Here is an 11,774-nt window from a genome sequence, read left to right on the forward strand (position 1 = left end):
ATGGAAACCATTTCACTTGAAAAGATCTAATCCCAATCCAACACACTCCATATTCTCTCTTCAGTGATAATTGATTCTTTTTTCTTCGCTAATAATGATGTATGTGCAGAATTCTTTCTGAAGAGGGGGAAAATGTAAGTACAACAAAATAGCATGATAAATGTTATATGCGGGTGGTGGGGGTGGGACAATGAAGATATATATATGAAGGTGATGTAGTATGAGGTAATCGATGGGTAGTTGGCTGTTACTTGAAGGTGGGTCGTGTAGGTGAGGACATGGATGCGATCCCCGTATTGATGACAAAGCTATCAGCGCTGCTGCTGTTACTATCGTTATGTAATCGATGATGACCGGTAGTCCGTGCAGGAAGAGAAGCACATGATCCTTGATGCTGTTGTTGTTGACGAGCAAGGATACTGGATCGTATACGTTGACTAAACAAAGAATCATCCCACGAATACAATTCTTGCATACTCAATCGATAAGATGCAGGTGATGGTTGTTGCTGTGGTTGTTGTTGTCGTTGCTGAATACTGTTGCGTGGAGACGCCGTGGATACCAATGTACCACGTGACGAGGTGTAGGGATCACTATCCAAGGCGAGACTTGTGGCACGGCTGCTGCTCACCGATTGACGATGCTGCTCGTTCGTCACTGCAAGTTGTACAGTGGGGTTCCAGTGCTGTTCCTTGTAATCCATCTGGTCATTGAATCCCACCCACTGTACTGAAGACACGGAGCGACCACCAATGGACGATGCAGATAACGACATGCGTGGATTGGGCTCTTCCGCAAATGCCGATGCACCGGGTATATGAAGAAAACGCGACGTTCGCACGCCATTGCTGCCACCACCCATCATGCTGGATCGTCGACGTTCTGATGCCAAGCCTGCAATGGTGTATCGTTTGAGAATAGACGATGGTGAAGGAGCCATATCATCATCAGGTCTTTGTTGATTATTGGCGCTGCTACTACGAAGTGCAGATGACAAGTTGAGTGTGAGACGACGAAAAGCGGTGCTGCTATTACGTGGTGACGATGATGATAATGGATGCGATGTTTCCACCATGGGTTGCTGTTGAGAGGATGCTAATGCTTGGAATGAGGGTCGACGTGAAGAGGGTGGCAAAGATGGCTCTGGTCGTTGAATCATTGTTGTATCTGGCATATCATGTAAGGTCTTTTTCGATATACGTGAATCAAAACGTGAATGTGGCATTGACACCGATGAATAGGATGGATCATTGTGCATGGATACATGAAAATCAGAACCAAATGATAAGGTGCTCAAGCGTGTATGATGAGGCTCTGGCAAACTTGCAGTACGTATAATACCCATTCCATCATGGTGTATTTCACTCACAGGACGTGAAGGAGGAGGTGTTGATAGGCTGAAACGAGCTGCTCGGTGCTTGTGATGGAAATGGAGACGACGACTTTGTTGGCGCCGATTCCAGAATATGAAACCTGCAGCAAGTGCAAAGAACGCACAGATACCGACAACGATGCCCGCCACAGCGCCTCCGTTTAGCCCACCGCCACCACCACCACTACTATCACTTTGGCCACCTTTTCCATTTGCGCCTTGCTCCGGAAGTTCCCGTCGTACAAGATGCCTTTTGTTACCTATTCGACCGATATCCAAGGATGATGATGAAGATGATGAAGATGGATGATCGCCATGATCGATGCTCTTCCAAGAAAGCATAGGCGTCTTTGATAGATCAAGTAGCCAACGACTTGTTGTATCATCATCATTGTCATTGCCAATAACAAGCACGTGTTTTACAGAGATTTGTTTCATGGCATGGATGACACGTGGTGGTTGTGGTGGTGAAGAAGAAGAAGATGGATGCACATCGCTAGTGCAAGATGACGTTGTTGAGTCGAGCGTGTTGAAGCAAATACAACTGGTATCATAGCACGAGATGAGCCAGTGCTTATGTATCACAGTCGAGCGGCCCGTGAAACCTGGTATACGTTCAACTAGCAATATCCACTGCTGCCCAGTGCGCCACTGCCAAAGATCACTTGTCGACATGTGCTGTTGATCATTATCGTCATGAGAAGAGGATGAAAGGGAACCAAAAATGGTCACAGGATGGTCATCATCTTTCATATGCATATGCATGTCATGTCCCAGGCGTGATAGCAAGTCGTTTACCGAGTTTTCGTGTGTTGTGTCGATCTCTAGTGTTGTTGATGGAAACAATGTCTTGTTACCAATGTTTGCACCGAGAATTGACATCATTGAGCTGTTGGATGGTGTTGGTGTGTTTGGCGGGAAAAAAGTGGTGGTGGATGATGATGGGACGACCCTATAATGGTGTTGCTGAGAGACATGAGTTGCAGCAGCAGCAGCACCCTGTACCTGACAGGATGTGGTGAGCAACATCAAGAGCGTGCCAAAGGAAACAAGCATAGCGATGATTGCATGGAATGAATGGGAGGGGTCAATCGAAAAAGAGAGAGAGTAAAAAGAAAAAGAAAAGAAAAAAGGAACCGGAGTGAGCTGCTGCTCTTTCTGCAAAAGATCCCAAACTCGTTAATTAGTCTTGGTTATGGTTGCACAAGCATATAAGGATCGCAGATGCACTGAATGACATCATTTTTCTCTCCACAAGATGTTTACGGGAATGTTCGTGTTGTGCGAATTCAATAGCAGTGACAATAGCACATTTCATAAAGTATATGTATCAGTGACCTATTGAGTAAAGCGGCGGGCATGAAAGGGGATTGCAGCGATCCATATAAGATCAAATTTTTGGGGGGTCAAAGATATCTTTGGGGGAGAGTAACTAAGAAGGAGGGGGCAACTAGATGAGCCATTTTCGTCATACAGGCTCAAACCATAGGCACATCAAAGTTGGGTGTGCACAGGCAGTTGCTGCAGCATATAAAGATTGAGCATGATACCCTTTTTCTTTCTTTTTGCTTTTGAACCACTCTTTCTAATATGCCAATCACGACATCATCCTCTTCTTCTCACCAAACCATAGACATTATCACAACCGCTAACAACGACGAGCCACCAGATGAACGCACGGCCCTTTTATCATCGCACCAACGTGACACCACCACCACCACATCAAATACACAAATCAGCGGTAAGAGATGATGAATGACAATTGAATGCATACCACTCTTCTCTTATTGAATGTAATTAAAAATGGAAAAGGATATAACAAAAGTGCACCCTATTTGTGGAAGGATCTTAAGCAGAGTCATCTTGTCAGCCTTTTACCTTCAATTGCGCTTGGGTCAGCCATTTGGTTTGGTATTGAGCCTACCTCCGAATTGACAACAACAGCCATACGGCTAATGGCAGTGTTTACAAGGTATAGGAAAATCGTATGTAAATATGGGCTTATTATTTAACATGCGTGTGCCCATCGATCTCTGTTGCGGGGGGTATACTTAGTTGCATATTTGCATTGATTACAACCAAGGTTGAAATTTCGATGCTTGTACTTACAGGGCTGACGCTACTTGCTTTGACACAATCCTTTGAGTGTAAGGATCATGCCACTGGCAAAATGACTGAATGTCGTTTGTGTGGTGACGTGAATCCCTTGACTGGGGATACGTTTGAATGCAAGGCTGCCAAGGAGTCTTTTAAACACTCCTTGGAAGGATTCTCGAGCTCAGTTGTATGGTTGATTTTTGCGGCATTTCATCTCGGCAAGGCCGTTGAAGTGACCCAGCTTGGGCGTCGACTCTCCTTATTGATGATCAAAATTTTTGGCAAACGGATCATGGGTTTGGCGTATGCCATTGTCCTTTCAGGTATGTAAATGCAATGTAGAATGTCACGATGATGATTTCCTTCATCCAGGGGAGGAGGAGGATAATGACAAGGAGCGGAAAAACAAAAAGAGAGGCTTCACGTGTCGAGAATGAATGATGTCTAATTCTCTTTAAACGTACTACACATTCCTCAAATCAGAAATCCTGCTAGCACCCTTTGTCCCAAGCAATACAGCTCGTGGTGGTGGGATTGTTTTGCCTGTAGTAAATTCTATTGCCACCACCCTTGGATCATCACCTACGCATGACCCGAAGCTTGGTGCGTTCTTAATGCTTGTCGGATCTCACTCGAATCTAATATCAGCATCCATGTATCTCACTGGTATGAAATTAAGGGGGAAAACGAGGGGCGGGGTTGATGAGCAAAACACGAGACGCTATGATATTACATGCTGTTGTGGGGTTTTGTATTGAAGACAACAAACCATATATGAAGGTATGGCACCCAATCCCATTGTACTCAACAAGGCCAAGGCTCTATTTCCGCATCTCGATTTTGGATTCTTGCCATGGTTTGTGGGAGCCATTGTCCCAGCAGCTGTGTGTGCAGTTGGCTTACCGCTTATACTCCGGTGGGCTTGTGGTCTCGGAGGAAACAATCAAATGCAGGATCATAAATCATCATCATCCAACAACGACAACAGCGTCGTCAAACATGCACAAACGGAGCTAGATCAAATGGGATCCGTCACATCCAAGGAGTGGGTAAGTAATCATTGTTTGTATGCATGTATACTCAACCATGCTTACATGTTTATTACAACCACACAGCAATTGTGCCTGGTTTTACTTTTGTGTTTGGGCTTATGGATTACTTCCAGCTACACCAAATTGGATGCAACCTTAGTGGCATTGCTAGGCATCGTTGCTCTCCTACTTATGGGTACAATCACGTGGAAGGATGTGGCAAGCAATACCAATGCTGCAAGTATTATTCTTTACCCGAGAAATAAGGGGGCGGGATGGTATGGATAAATGATGCACCTTACTCATGCAAATGTACATTTAATAGTGGGACACGCTTTTTTGGTTGGGTGGGTTCGTTACAATCGCACAACAGCTTTCCGAAGCAGGCGCATCCGCCTATCTTGGTCATAAAATCTCACATGCAATCGATCAACTGGGATTGCCACCAGTACCTGCCTTGGCTATCGCCTACTTTATGACTACGTTTATGTTTTCATCATTAAGCGCACACACAGTGGCCTTTGTGGGCACATTTTTAGATGCGGGTGTAGCGCTAGGCGCCAATCCAATGGTGCTCACCGTTCTACTTGCCTACTTTGGCGCATTAGGAGGATGCATGGTATGTACATAGACGTATTATTTATTCTAGTATGCTAATGAATAATGATCTGGATATGTAGACGAACTATTCGACAGGCATGGCAGCCATGTACTTTGCACCAGGCTATGTCTCTCGTTCAAGGTGGTTCGTGATTGGCTTCCAACTTGCTGCATTCTATATTGTTGTATACATGACCATAGGCATGGGATGGTGGAAAGTGCTGGGATGGCATTGAAGATCATGTCCGCTTATAATGATAATAATGATAATGGTTTCATTGTTGATGACTTTATCTTAATACTACAAAAAAAGTCATGTGAACACTGGAAGTCCCTATCTTATAAGATCTCAATGTACTTACAAGATAAAACGGGCTATTAACCCTATCTAGCTGTCGAACTGCGTCAAATGTTTATGGTGGCAAGGAAGGTGAAATGTGGCGAGAAGGAGGGATGAAATAGGATGGTTGCTTGTGGTTCGAAAATAGTGGCCTGGTTGTCAGCGGCATTGCCGTCACGATGCATGACATGATGACATTTAGATACGACACCAAGGACTATATATAATCAAACAGCGGATTGGTAAAAGTGGGCAAAGAGGCATGCAGATGGTAACTACCTTGCAATCGACCATCCGCGTTAAGGCGCGTTTGTTGCAGACAAGAAGCTGCCGAATTGTTGATGGTGGTGGCGGTTGCCGCGGTGTGTTGTCAAAATAAAGCGCGATGTCGGCTACCTCTTCGCTCTTCCACACCCCACTCGCCTTGTGTTTTGGTAACAGAGAAAAGGATCCTTTCTTGCTCCGCTACTTGCGCACTGTTGCCTATGACTTGCTTCATTGATTTGGTTTTATGGGCCAAATGTCTGCCGACAACAGTTGTCGTGACCACCTACGCAAGCGTGTTTAAAAATCTTGATACTTTTTATACCTTTTGTTCATGTCCATATTTACCAGTTGCTGCATAAATTCAAGCAAGTGATCCATTTTTCGTTTTGGGCCTTCGACCTTGAGGATCTTGCCCTTTGTGAAGTCTACCTTCACACCAGAAGCGGTAGCCTTGAGCTTCTTCGTGGTCTTTGTGGTTGAGCCTAAGTGTAGGCAAATCAAAAGCATATTCATGATGAGATTTATGCTACATTATTCCTTTTACAAGTGACATACCAAGCAATACATGAACGCCATTTTGTTTTGTTCTCCACCGGAACTACAGCGACCACCCCAAGGGATCCCATGTAACGGCACCATAAGGTAAAATCCTCATCCAGTGTTCTCGTTCGGATCATCAATGTAACATAGCTCTAGGTCCTCCATCTTTTGCTATCTTCTTGCTGAAAGTCTCCACGTTGCTTTCATTCTACTCGACACAATAGAATAAACAGATTGCTTGTCCTCTAGTCAATAGCGTCACTGCCATGGTAAGAGCAAGGTAGGAACCAAGGATAAGTTATGGCTCCAAGCCCATTCGATGCACGGGGGACATGAGACCACAAGTAGGTTACAGGCTGAGAGTCGAACCCAAAGAAGAGAGATGATGTCCAAAGATGCGCCACCTAATAGCACCCTTCGTTATTACTATAAACGCCTTTTTCATTGTCGCTGTTCACTGCACTTGCCTTTTTGATATGCATAAAGACCTCGGTTGTGGGTTACTTGAAGGCGAGAACCTTGGTGTAGTGATGTCAGGTTGATTCAAAAAGCCAAATGAGCCGACGTCTTGAGATCAGTCTTGCTGTCTATACAAGCTAGCATGTCAATGGAACACGCTCTCCCACTACATTGAGGCCTTTGAATGTACCTGTTGCACCAAGTGTGGAGCGGCATAACAACGAGAAAGAAGAGCGATGGTATTGCCTTGGCAACAGCACTTGTACGGACTCCTTGCCTATGAATAGTCAGCGCTATGTTAATACCTCACAACCAACAAGAGCATTACCTTGAAGGAATGGGAATGTCGTGAATGGGTGAAGAGGAGAGGGGGAAAGAGAAGCGTTTGTTTGTCTCAAGTCGTGGAGCTGCTGGTTCCCAAATAGAAATCTTCACAGCATGATAATAAAGAGCCAAATATCACAATGACAACAATAACAATGAAACGCTAAAGATCATCGCAAGTATGAGCACATGGATCGTTCACAAAGAGCATCATCCAACATGGTACTTACCAAAGGCTTTGAGGGTGTCAGCAATCAAAGAGTGATTTGATGAAAGAAAGAAAAAGTGTAAGAGTAAATGTGGGCGACAACATCGTTGTTTACAAGTGCATGGTGGGCGTGGGTGTATTTCTGGTGTGATCACGACAAGGAGGAAGGAGTGAGAAAATGGCTGTTTATACTGTGGAATGGTGGGCGCGGGTATTTCTGCAACCACAAAAAAAGGAGGAAAGGAAGAACGATGAAATGGATGGACTACTGATGGAAGCGTCTTGGCGTGATTAAATGACCCTGCACATCAATCAGGATGATGAGCTGATAAATTAATGAAAGGCCTTCACAAAGAACCTTGCCGTAATCGAATGACGGTGTACAGAAATCAGGATGATGAGCTGATAGATTGATGGGGCGCCTTCATCACAAAAAGCTTTTGGAGCGATTGAATGACCATGCACATCAATCAGGATGTTGAGCTGATAGATTGATGGGGCGCCTTCATATAAACAAGGATCTGAGATAAGCAAGGTGACAATATCCATCATCAACAATGACGTTCATGCTCTATCACAAATCATGCTGTGATGAAATTACGCGAAATAAGGCATTGTTCGAGGATGTATGTATGCGTGTTCGGTTCAGAAAGGGAGGTCGATGGCACCTTCATCGATAAACATGGTGCACAAGCATAAATGTTCCCATCCACCACAACTCCAGCATGGGAGTGATATAACGACTTCCGCCCTTAATTCTTTAAATGGGGTTCAGTAGCATCCCCTCAATGCATGTATTATAAAATACAATGTTGATGACAACCAAGACAAACTATATAGCTACAAGCACTGCTTATTATCCGCTTTGATATAGCTACAGTACTCGTTTTCTCTCCTTGTTCCTTTTGGATTATAGCTTGGTGCAATAATAAAAGTGGTCCCGTTATCGGCCTTGTAAGAAATGTATGCATTATTTGTGATGCATGAAAGAATGGGTAGATCTTTAGAGAGAAAACGAATTTCAGGACGAGTGACCAAGTAATACATTTTACTACCATGCACGTGTGCCTTAAAATGCAATTTGGTTTATGCAACTCGGTCTCACGCCCCAATGTGAACGTACATTCTAAAGGCAATCGTCATCCTATTCATGCACTAACCTGTCAACAACGCGTATAACCACCACGTGCCACTTTCACTCATTTCATTACCTTGCCTAGTGTTCTCAATACAAATAAATTAGCAGCAACAGCTCCATCACGCTTATATAGGTAAAACTTGAAGCTACCTGTTTCTGGATACTTTAATAATGAAGTGTGTTGGCTTTATGAGAACGTAATTGATCAGCGTGCTCGAAAGCATCTTGTGTGGAAGTTCCAAGTTCGCGATGGGCAATCTCAAGCCCATGGAACGCCCGCCAATAATTAGGTTCCCGTCTATTCTATGGACCTCCAACAACACAATAATTACCATTGCAAAACACCATACATATACAACAGCGTATCATCTTTACTGTTGTTCAAGATGGATGGTATGTACATAGTCGCATTTTCTTATTCTGGTATGCTAATGAATAATGATCTGGATATGTAGACAAACTATTCGACAGGCATGGCAGCCATGTACTTTGCACCAGGCTATGTCTCTCGTTCAAGGTGGTTCGTGATTGGCTTCCAACTTGCTGCATTCTATATTGTTGTATACATGACCATAGGCATGGGATGGTGGAAAGTGCTGGGATGGCATTGAAGATCACTTCTTATTATCGATGATTTATTCGAATAAAGCCAAGCAACAAAGTACATGGTTACAGCATCCCCTATTATTGTCATTGTGATAAAGCGTCATTATTTGATTTCCAATGAACGTTGGATAAAGCGAGTGACATCTTTGTGTAATGCAAAGGCGTTAGCGCGGCTCTTTATTTGTACTCCTTTTTCTTATCCCTCTTTCCCTCGACACCTCTTCTACGCAATGGCCGCTCAACTCTACAAAACTGACAGCGGTCGACTCTTTCATGCAGGTGCCATTGCCATTGTGACCGTAGGGTATGTAATGGGCGAGCTCACCATTGAGTTTGGGGGAAAGACGAAACGCGACAGCAGATCCGATTGACGCACAACCATCGACGCTTGCAAATCAAACGTTCCTCATTGTATGTTCTTATTCCAACAACAGGCTTCCTGCACGAGGCAAAACACATGTATCAAGATCATTATGTCGCTATTTGCGATGGCTTGGGGTAGCCACTCAAGTATTCAGTGTGGGCAACTATCGGCGTGAACGGCTTGGTTCCGTGGTGTCCAAGGCCATGTTTGATCCTGGCAAGTAGTGCATGTGTAACATGGCGGGCATAAACTGACACACAAGCGATGATGGATGATAATAGACAACGAAGAAGCTGTCGCAAAGCGTGTTGCTATTGCCAACGAATGTCTTGAGGATATGATATCGTGGTTACAAACGGGTGGTGGGCAAGTCGGCATTTACGATGGCAACAACGTAACGGTCGCCAGGCGTGAGGAAATTTCGAAACGGCTGTTGGCACAAGGAATTCATGTAAGTAGTTGTTGCAATCGCTGCATATGATAGCATCATGATTCACATTGAATGATATAGCCTTTGTTCATTGGTAACGAAGCACATACTAGGTGAATTGGGAGGAGGATGAAAAGTTAATGAGCATGACTTGTAGAATCATTGTGCGACAAACCAGAGATTGTATTCGCCAACATCAAGAGCGTCAAAGTATCATCACCAGATGTATGTCGCCAACGCATTTAGATTCATCATTGTTGCTCATATGGTATCATTTTGGTAGTATTATGGATGGGAACCAGAGGCAGCCGTGGAGGATTATGAGGTATGTGCACAGGTGTTTACTATGACTATCACATTAACTCTTGGTCGTATATGATAGAATCGAATCAAGGAACATGAAGCGTATTATGAGACGATCAATGATGTTTCAATGCCATTTGTCAAGCTGATCAATGTGGGCGAGCATTTGGTGGTCAATCGTGTCCAAGGCTATTTGCAGGTCAGGGTTTGAATTTGACTCGGGAAGACTTTCTCACAAAAATGAATCGGATACCTCCACATCTACACAGTCGCGTATCGTTTATTACTTGATGAATCTACACAATCGACCACGACTCATCTTTTTCGCTCGCGTAAGTCCACAAAACGTGTTGTTGCTCTTGTATTCACCTTTTGTATACGTAGTCTGGAATGTCTTTCAACGATCGATCTTACAAAGTGGATGCCGAATTGTCACCAGAAGGATGGGAATATGCAGAAAAGCTCAAAAGGTTCATCATTGATTACCGAAGCCACAAGGAATCACCTGAAAGCAAAAGCGCGGATGAGGAGCGATCATTGAGTGTAAGTAGCAAAAGCAGGTTATGGCATTGTTTATGTGGCAAAACAAAAAAACATTAGGTGTAACTAACACACATGTTCTCGCCCAGGTCTGGACAAGTACACAAAAGAAAAGCAGGCAAACAGCAAGCGTGTTCTCGGAGGAAAATGTTGCCGTGCGTCAATATTCCATGCTCAATCAACTTAATCCAGGCGAGGTGGATGGGCTAACACCCGAGGAAATCAAGGTACTTCATGCATTTGTGGATATGTACATGGATGGAGGCAATGAGCTAACGTTTTCTTTTTACTAGCAACGTTATCCCGAAGAAATGATGCGGGCCAAAGAGGATCCTTACCGACATCGATTTTCCAGAGCGGAGGTGAGTTGTTGTTGTGTGTCATCCATGCCACACACACATCCTACACGTGGAGCGTGTGTGGTACCGGAGCAGAAATCAAGCGTTCCGATGACTGATATGGGCTTGTATATGTATGTAGTCATACCACGATTTGGCTGTGCGTCTTGAAGCTATCATTATGGAACTTGAACGCGAGAAAAATGATGTTTTGATCATTGCCCATGAGACGGTGCTTCGATGCCTCTATGCCTATCTGTTTGATCGCCCTGAAAGTGTAAGTTTCTGGTTTAGTGTACATTGGCAATATCAACAAACAAAGGGCGGCTGACAAATCTCTACCACCACAGCAAATACCACAAATAAGCATCCGCCGTGGAACAGTGATAGTTGTTACGCCGTCAGCATACGGGTGCAAGGAGGCCCGACTCGACATCCAAGGCTGAAAACGGGTTACGAATTCTTTACCCCAATGCAACACTACTCTTTTTGGAATGAAAAAGATTTTTTATTTGTGTGTATCAAGATGGATGTAAAATGAAGGGTTTTCTTTTGAAAAGAAGATGCGTGTTGGTATTTGGTCCCGGGAAAAGGGGGTTTGTTACAGATGAAGGAAAAGAGATATAACTTTTAAGAGAATGCAAAGAGAAAAGAAAGAGACAATGAGAAGAATGCTGATGACAGAAGGAATGCTTGGCGACGCTGCTGCTGTTGCTGCTGCGCTTATCTCAAATACGGGCAACGGCTCCGAAGATGACCATATTTTCCACACCAAGTGCTAAAAAACGATAATGCTTGTATGAGCAAACACACCATA

General features: G+C 44.1%; 4 protein-coding genes across 4 annotated transcripts; 2 read left to right on the top strand and 2 right to left on the bottom strand.

Annotated features, from left to right (window-relative positions):
• Nucleotides 1-247: 247 nt before the first annotated feature.
• Nucleotides 248-2,428, bottom strand: O0I10_009686 (uncharacterized protein; the record flags this gene model as incomplete). The annotated part of the gene is made up of 1 exon (XM_058489673.1): nt 248-2,428. One exon carries the CDS (start codon nt 2,426-2,428, stop codon nt 248-250), a length of 2,181 nt encoding a protein of 726 aa, XP_058339549.1.
• Nucleotides 2,429-2,962: 534 nt separating this feature from the next.
• O0I10_009687 (uncharacterized protein) lies at nt 2,963-5,336 on the top strand (the record flags this gene model as incomplete). Its single annotated transcript, XM_058489674.1, has 8 exons — nt 2,963-3,113; nt 3,185-3,344; nt 3,428-3,792; nt 3,953-4,135; nt 4,250-4,518; nt 4,585-4,737; nt 4,826-5,119; nt 5,181-5,336. 8 exons carry the CDS (start codon nt 2,963-2,965, stop codon nt 5,334-5,336), a joined length of 1,731 nt encoding a protein of 576 aa, XP_058339550.1.
• A 474-nt stretch (nt 5,337-5,810) lies between these two features.
• O0I10_009688 (uncharacterized protein) lies at nt 5,811-6,220 on the bottom strand (the record flags this gene model as incomplete). Its single annotated transcript, XM_058489675.1, has 2 exons — nt 5,811-5,990; nt 6,053-6,220. The coding sequence occupies 2 exons, from the start codon at nt 6,218-6,220 to the stop codon at nt 5,811-5,813; spliced, it is 348 nt and encodes a 115-aa protein (XP_058339551.1).
• Nucleotides 6,221-9,212: 2,992 nt separating this feature from the next.
• On the top strand, nt 9,213-11,403 carry O0I10_009689 (uncharacterized protein; the record flags this gene model as incomplete). Its single annotated transcript, XM_058489676.1, has 13 exons — nt 9,213-9,286; nt 9,417-9,562; nt 9,628-9,797; nt 9,858-9,870; nt 9,934-10,001; nt 10,060-10,101; nt 10,159-10,278; nt 10,349-10,411; nt 10,464-10,622; nt 10,709-10,846; nt 10,913-10,981; nt 11,100-11,234; nt 11,308-11,403. The coding sequence occupies 13 exons, from the start codon at nt 9,213-9,215 to the stop codon at nt 11,401-11,403; spliced, it is 1,293 nt and encodes a 430-aa protein (XP_058339552.1).
• Between the last annotated feature and the right edge of the window lie 371 nt (nt 11,404-11,774).

This window comes from Lichtheimia ornata (genome assembly GCF_029851405.1).
Source record: "Lichtheimia ornata isolate CBS 291.66 chromosome Unknown scaffold00058, whole genome shotgun sequence".
NCBI classification, from domain to species: Eukaryota; Fungi; Mucoromycota; class Mucoromycetes; order Mucorales; family Lichtheimiaceae; genus Lichtheimia; species Lichtheimia ornata.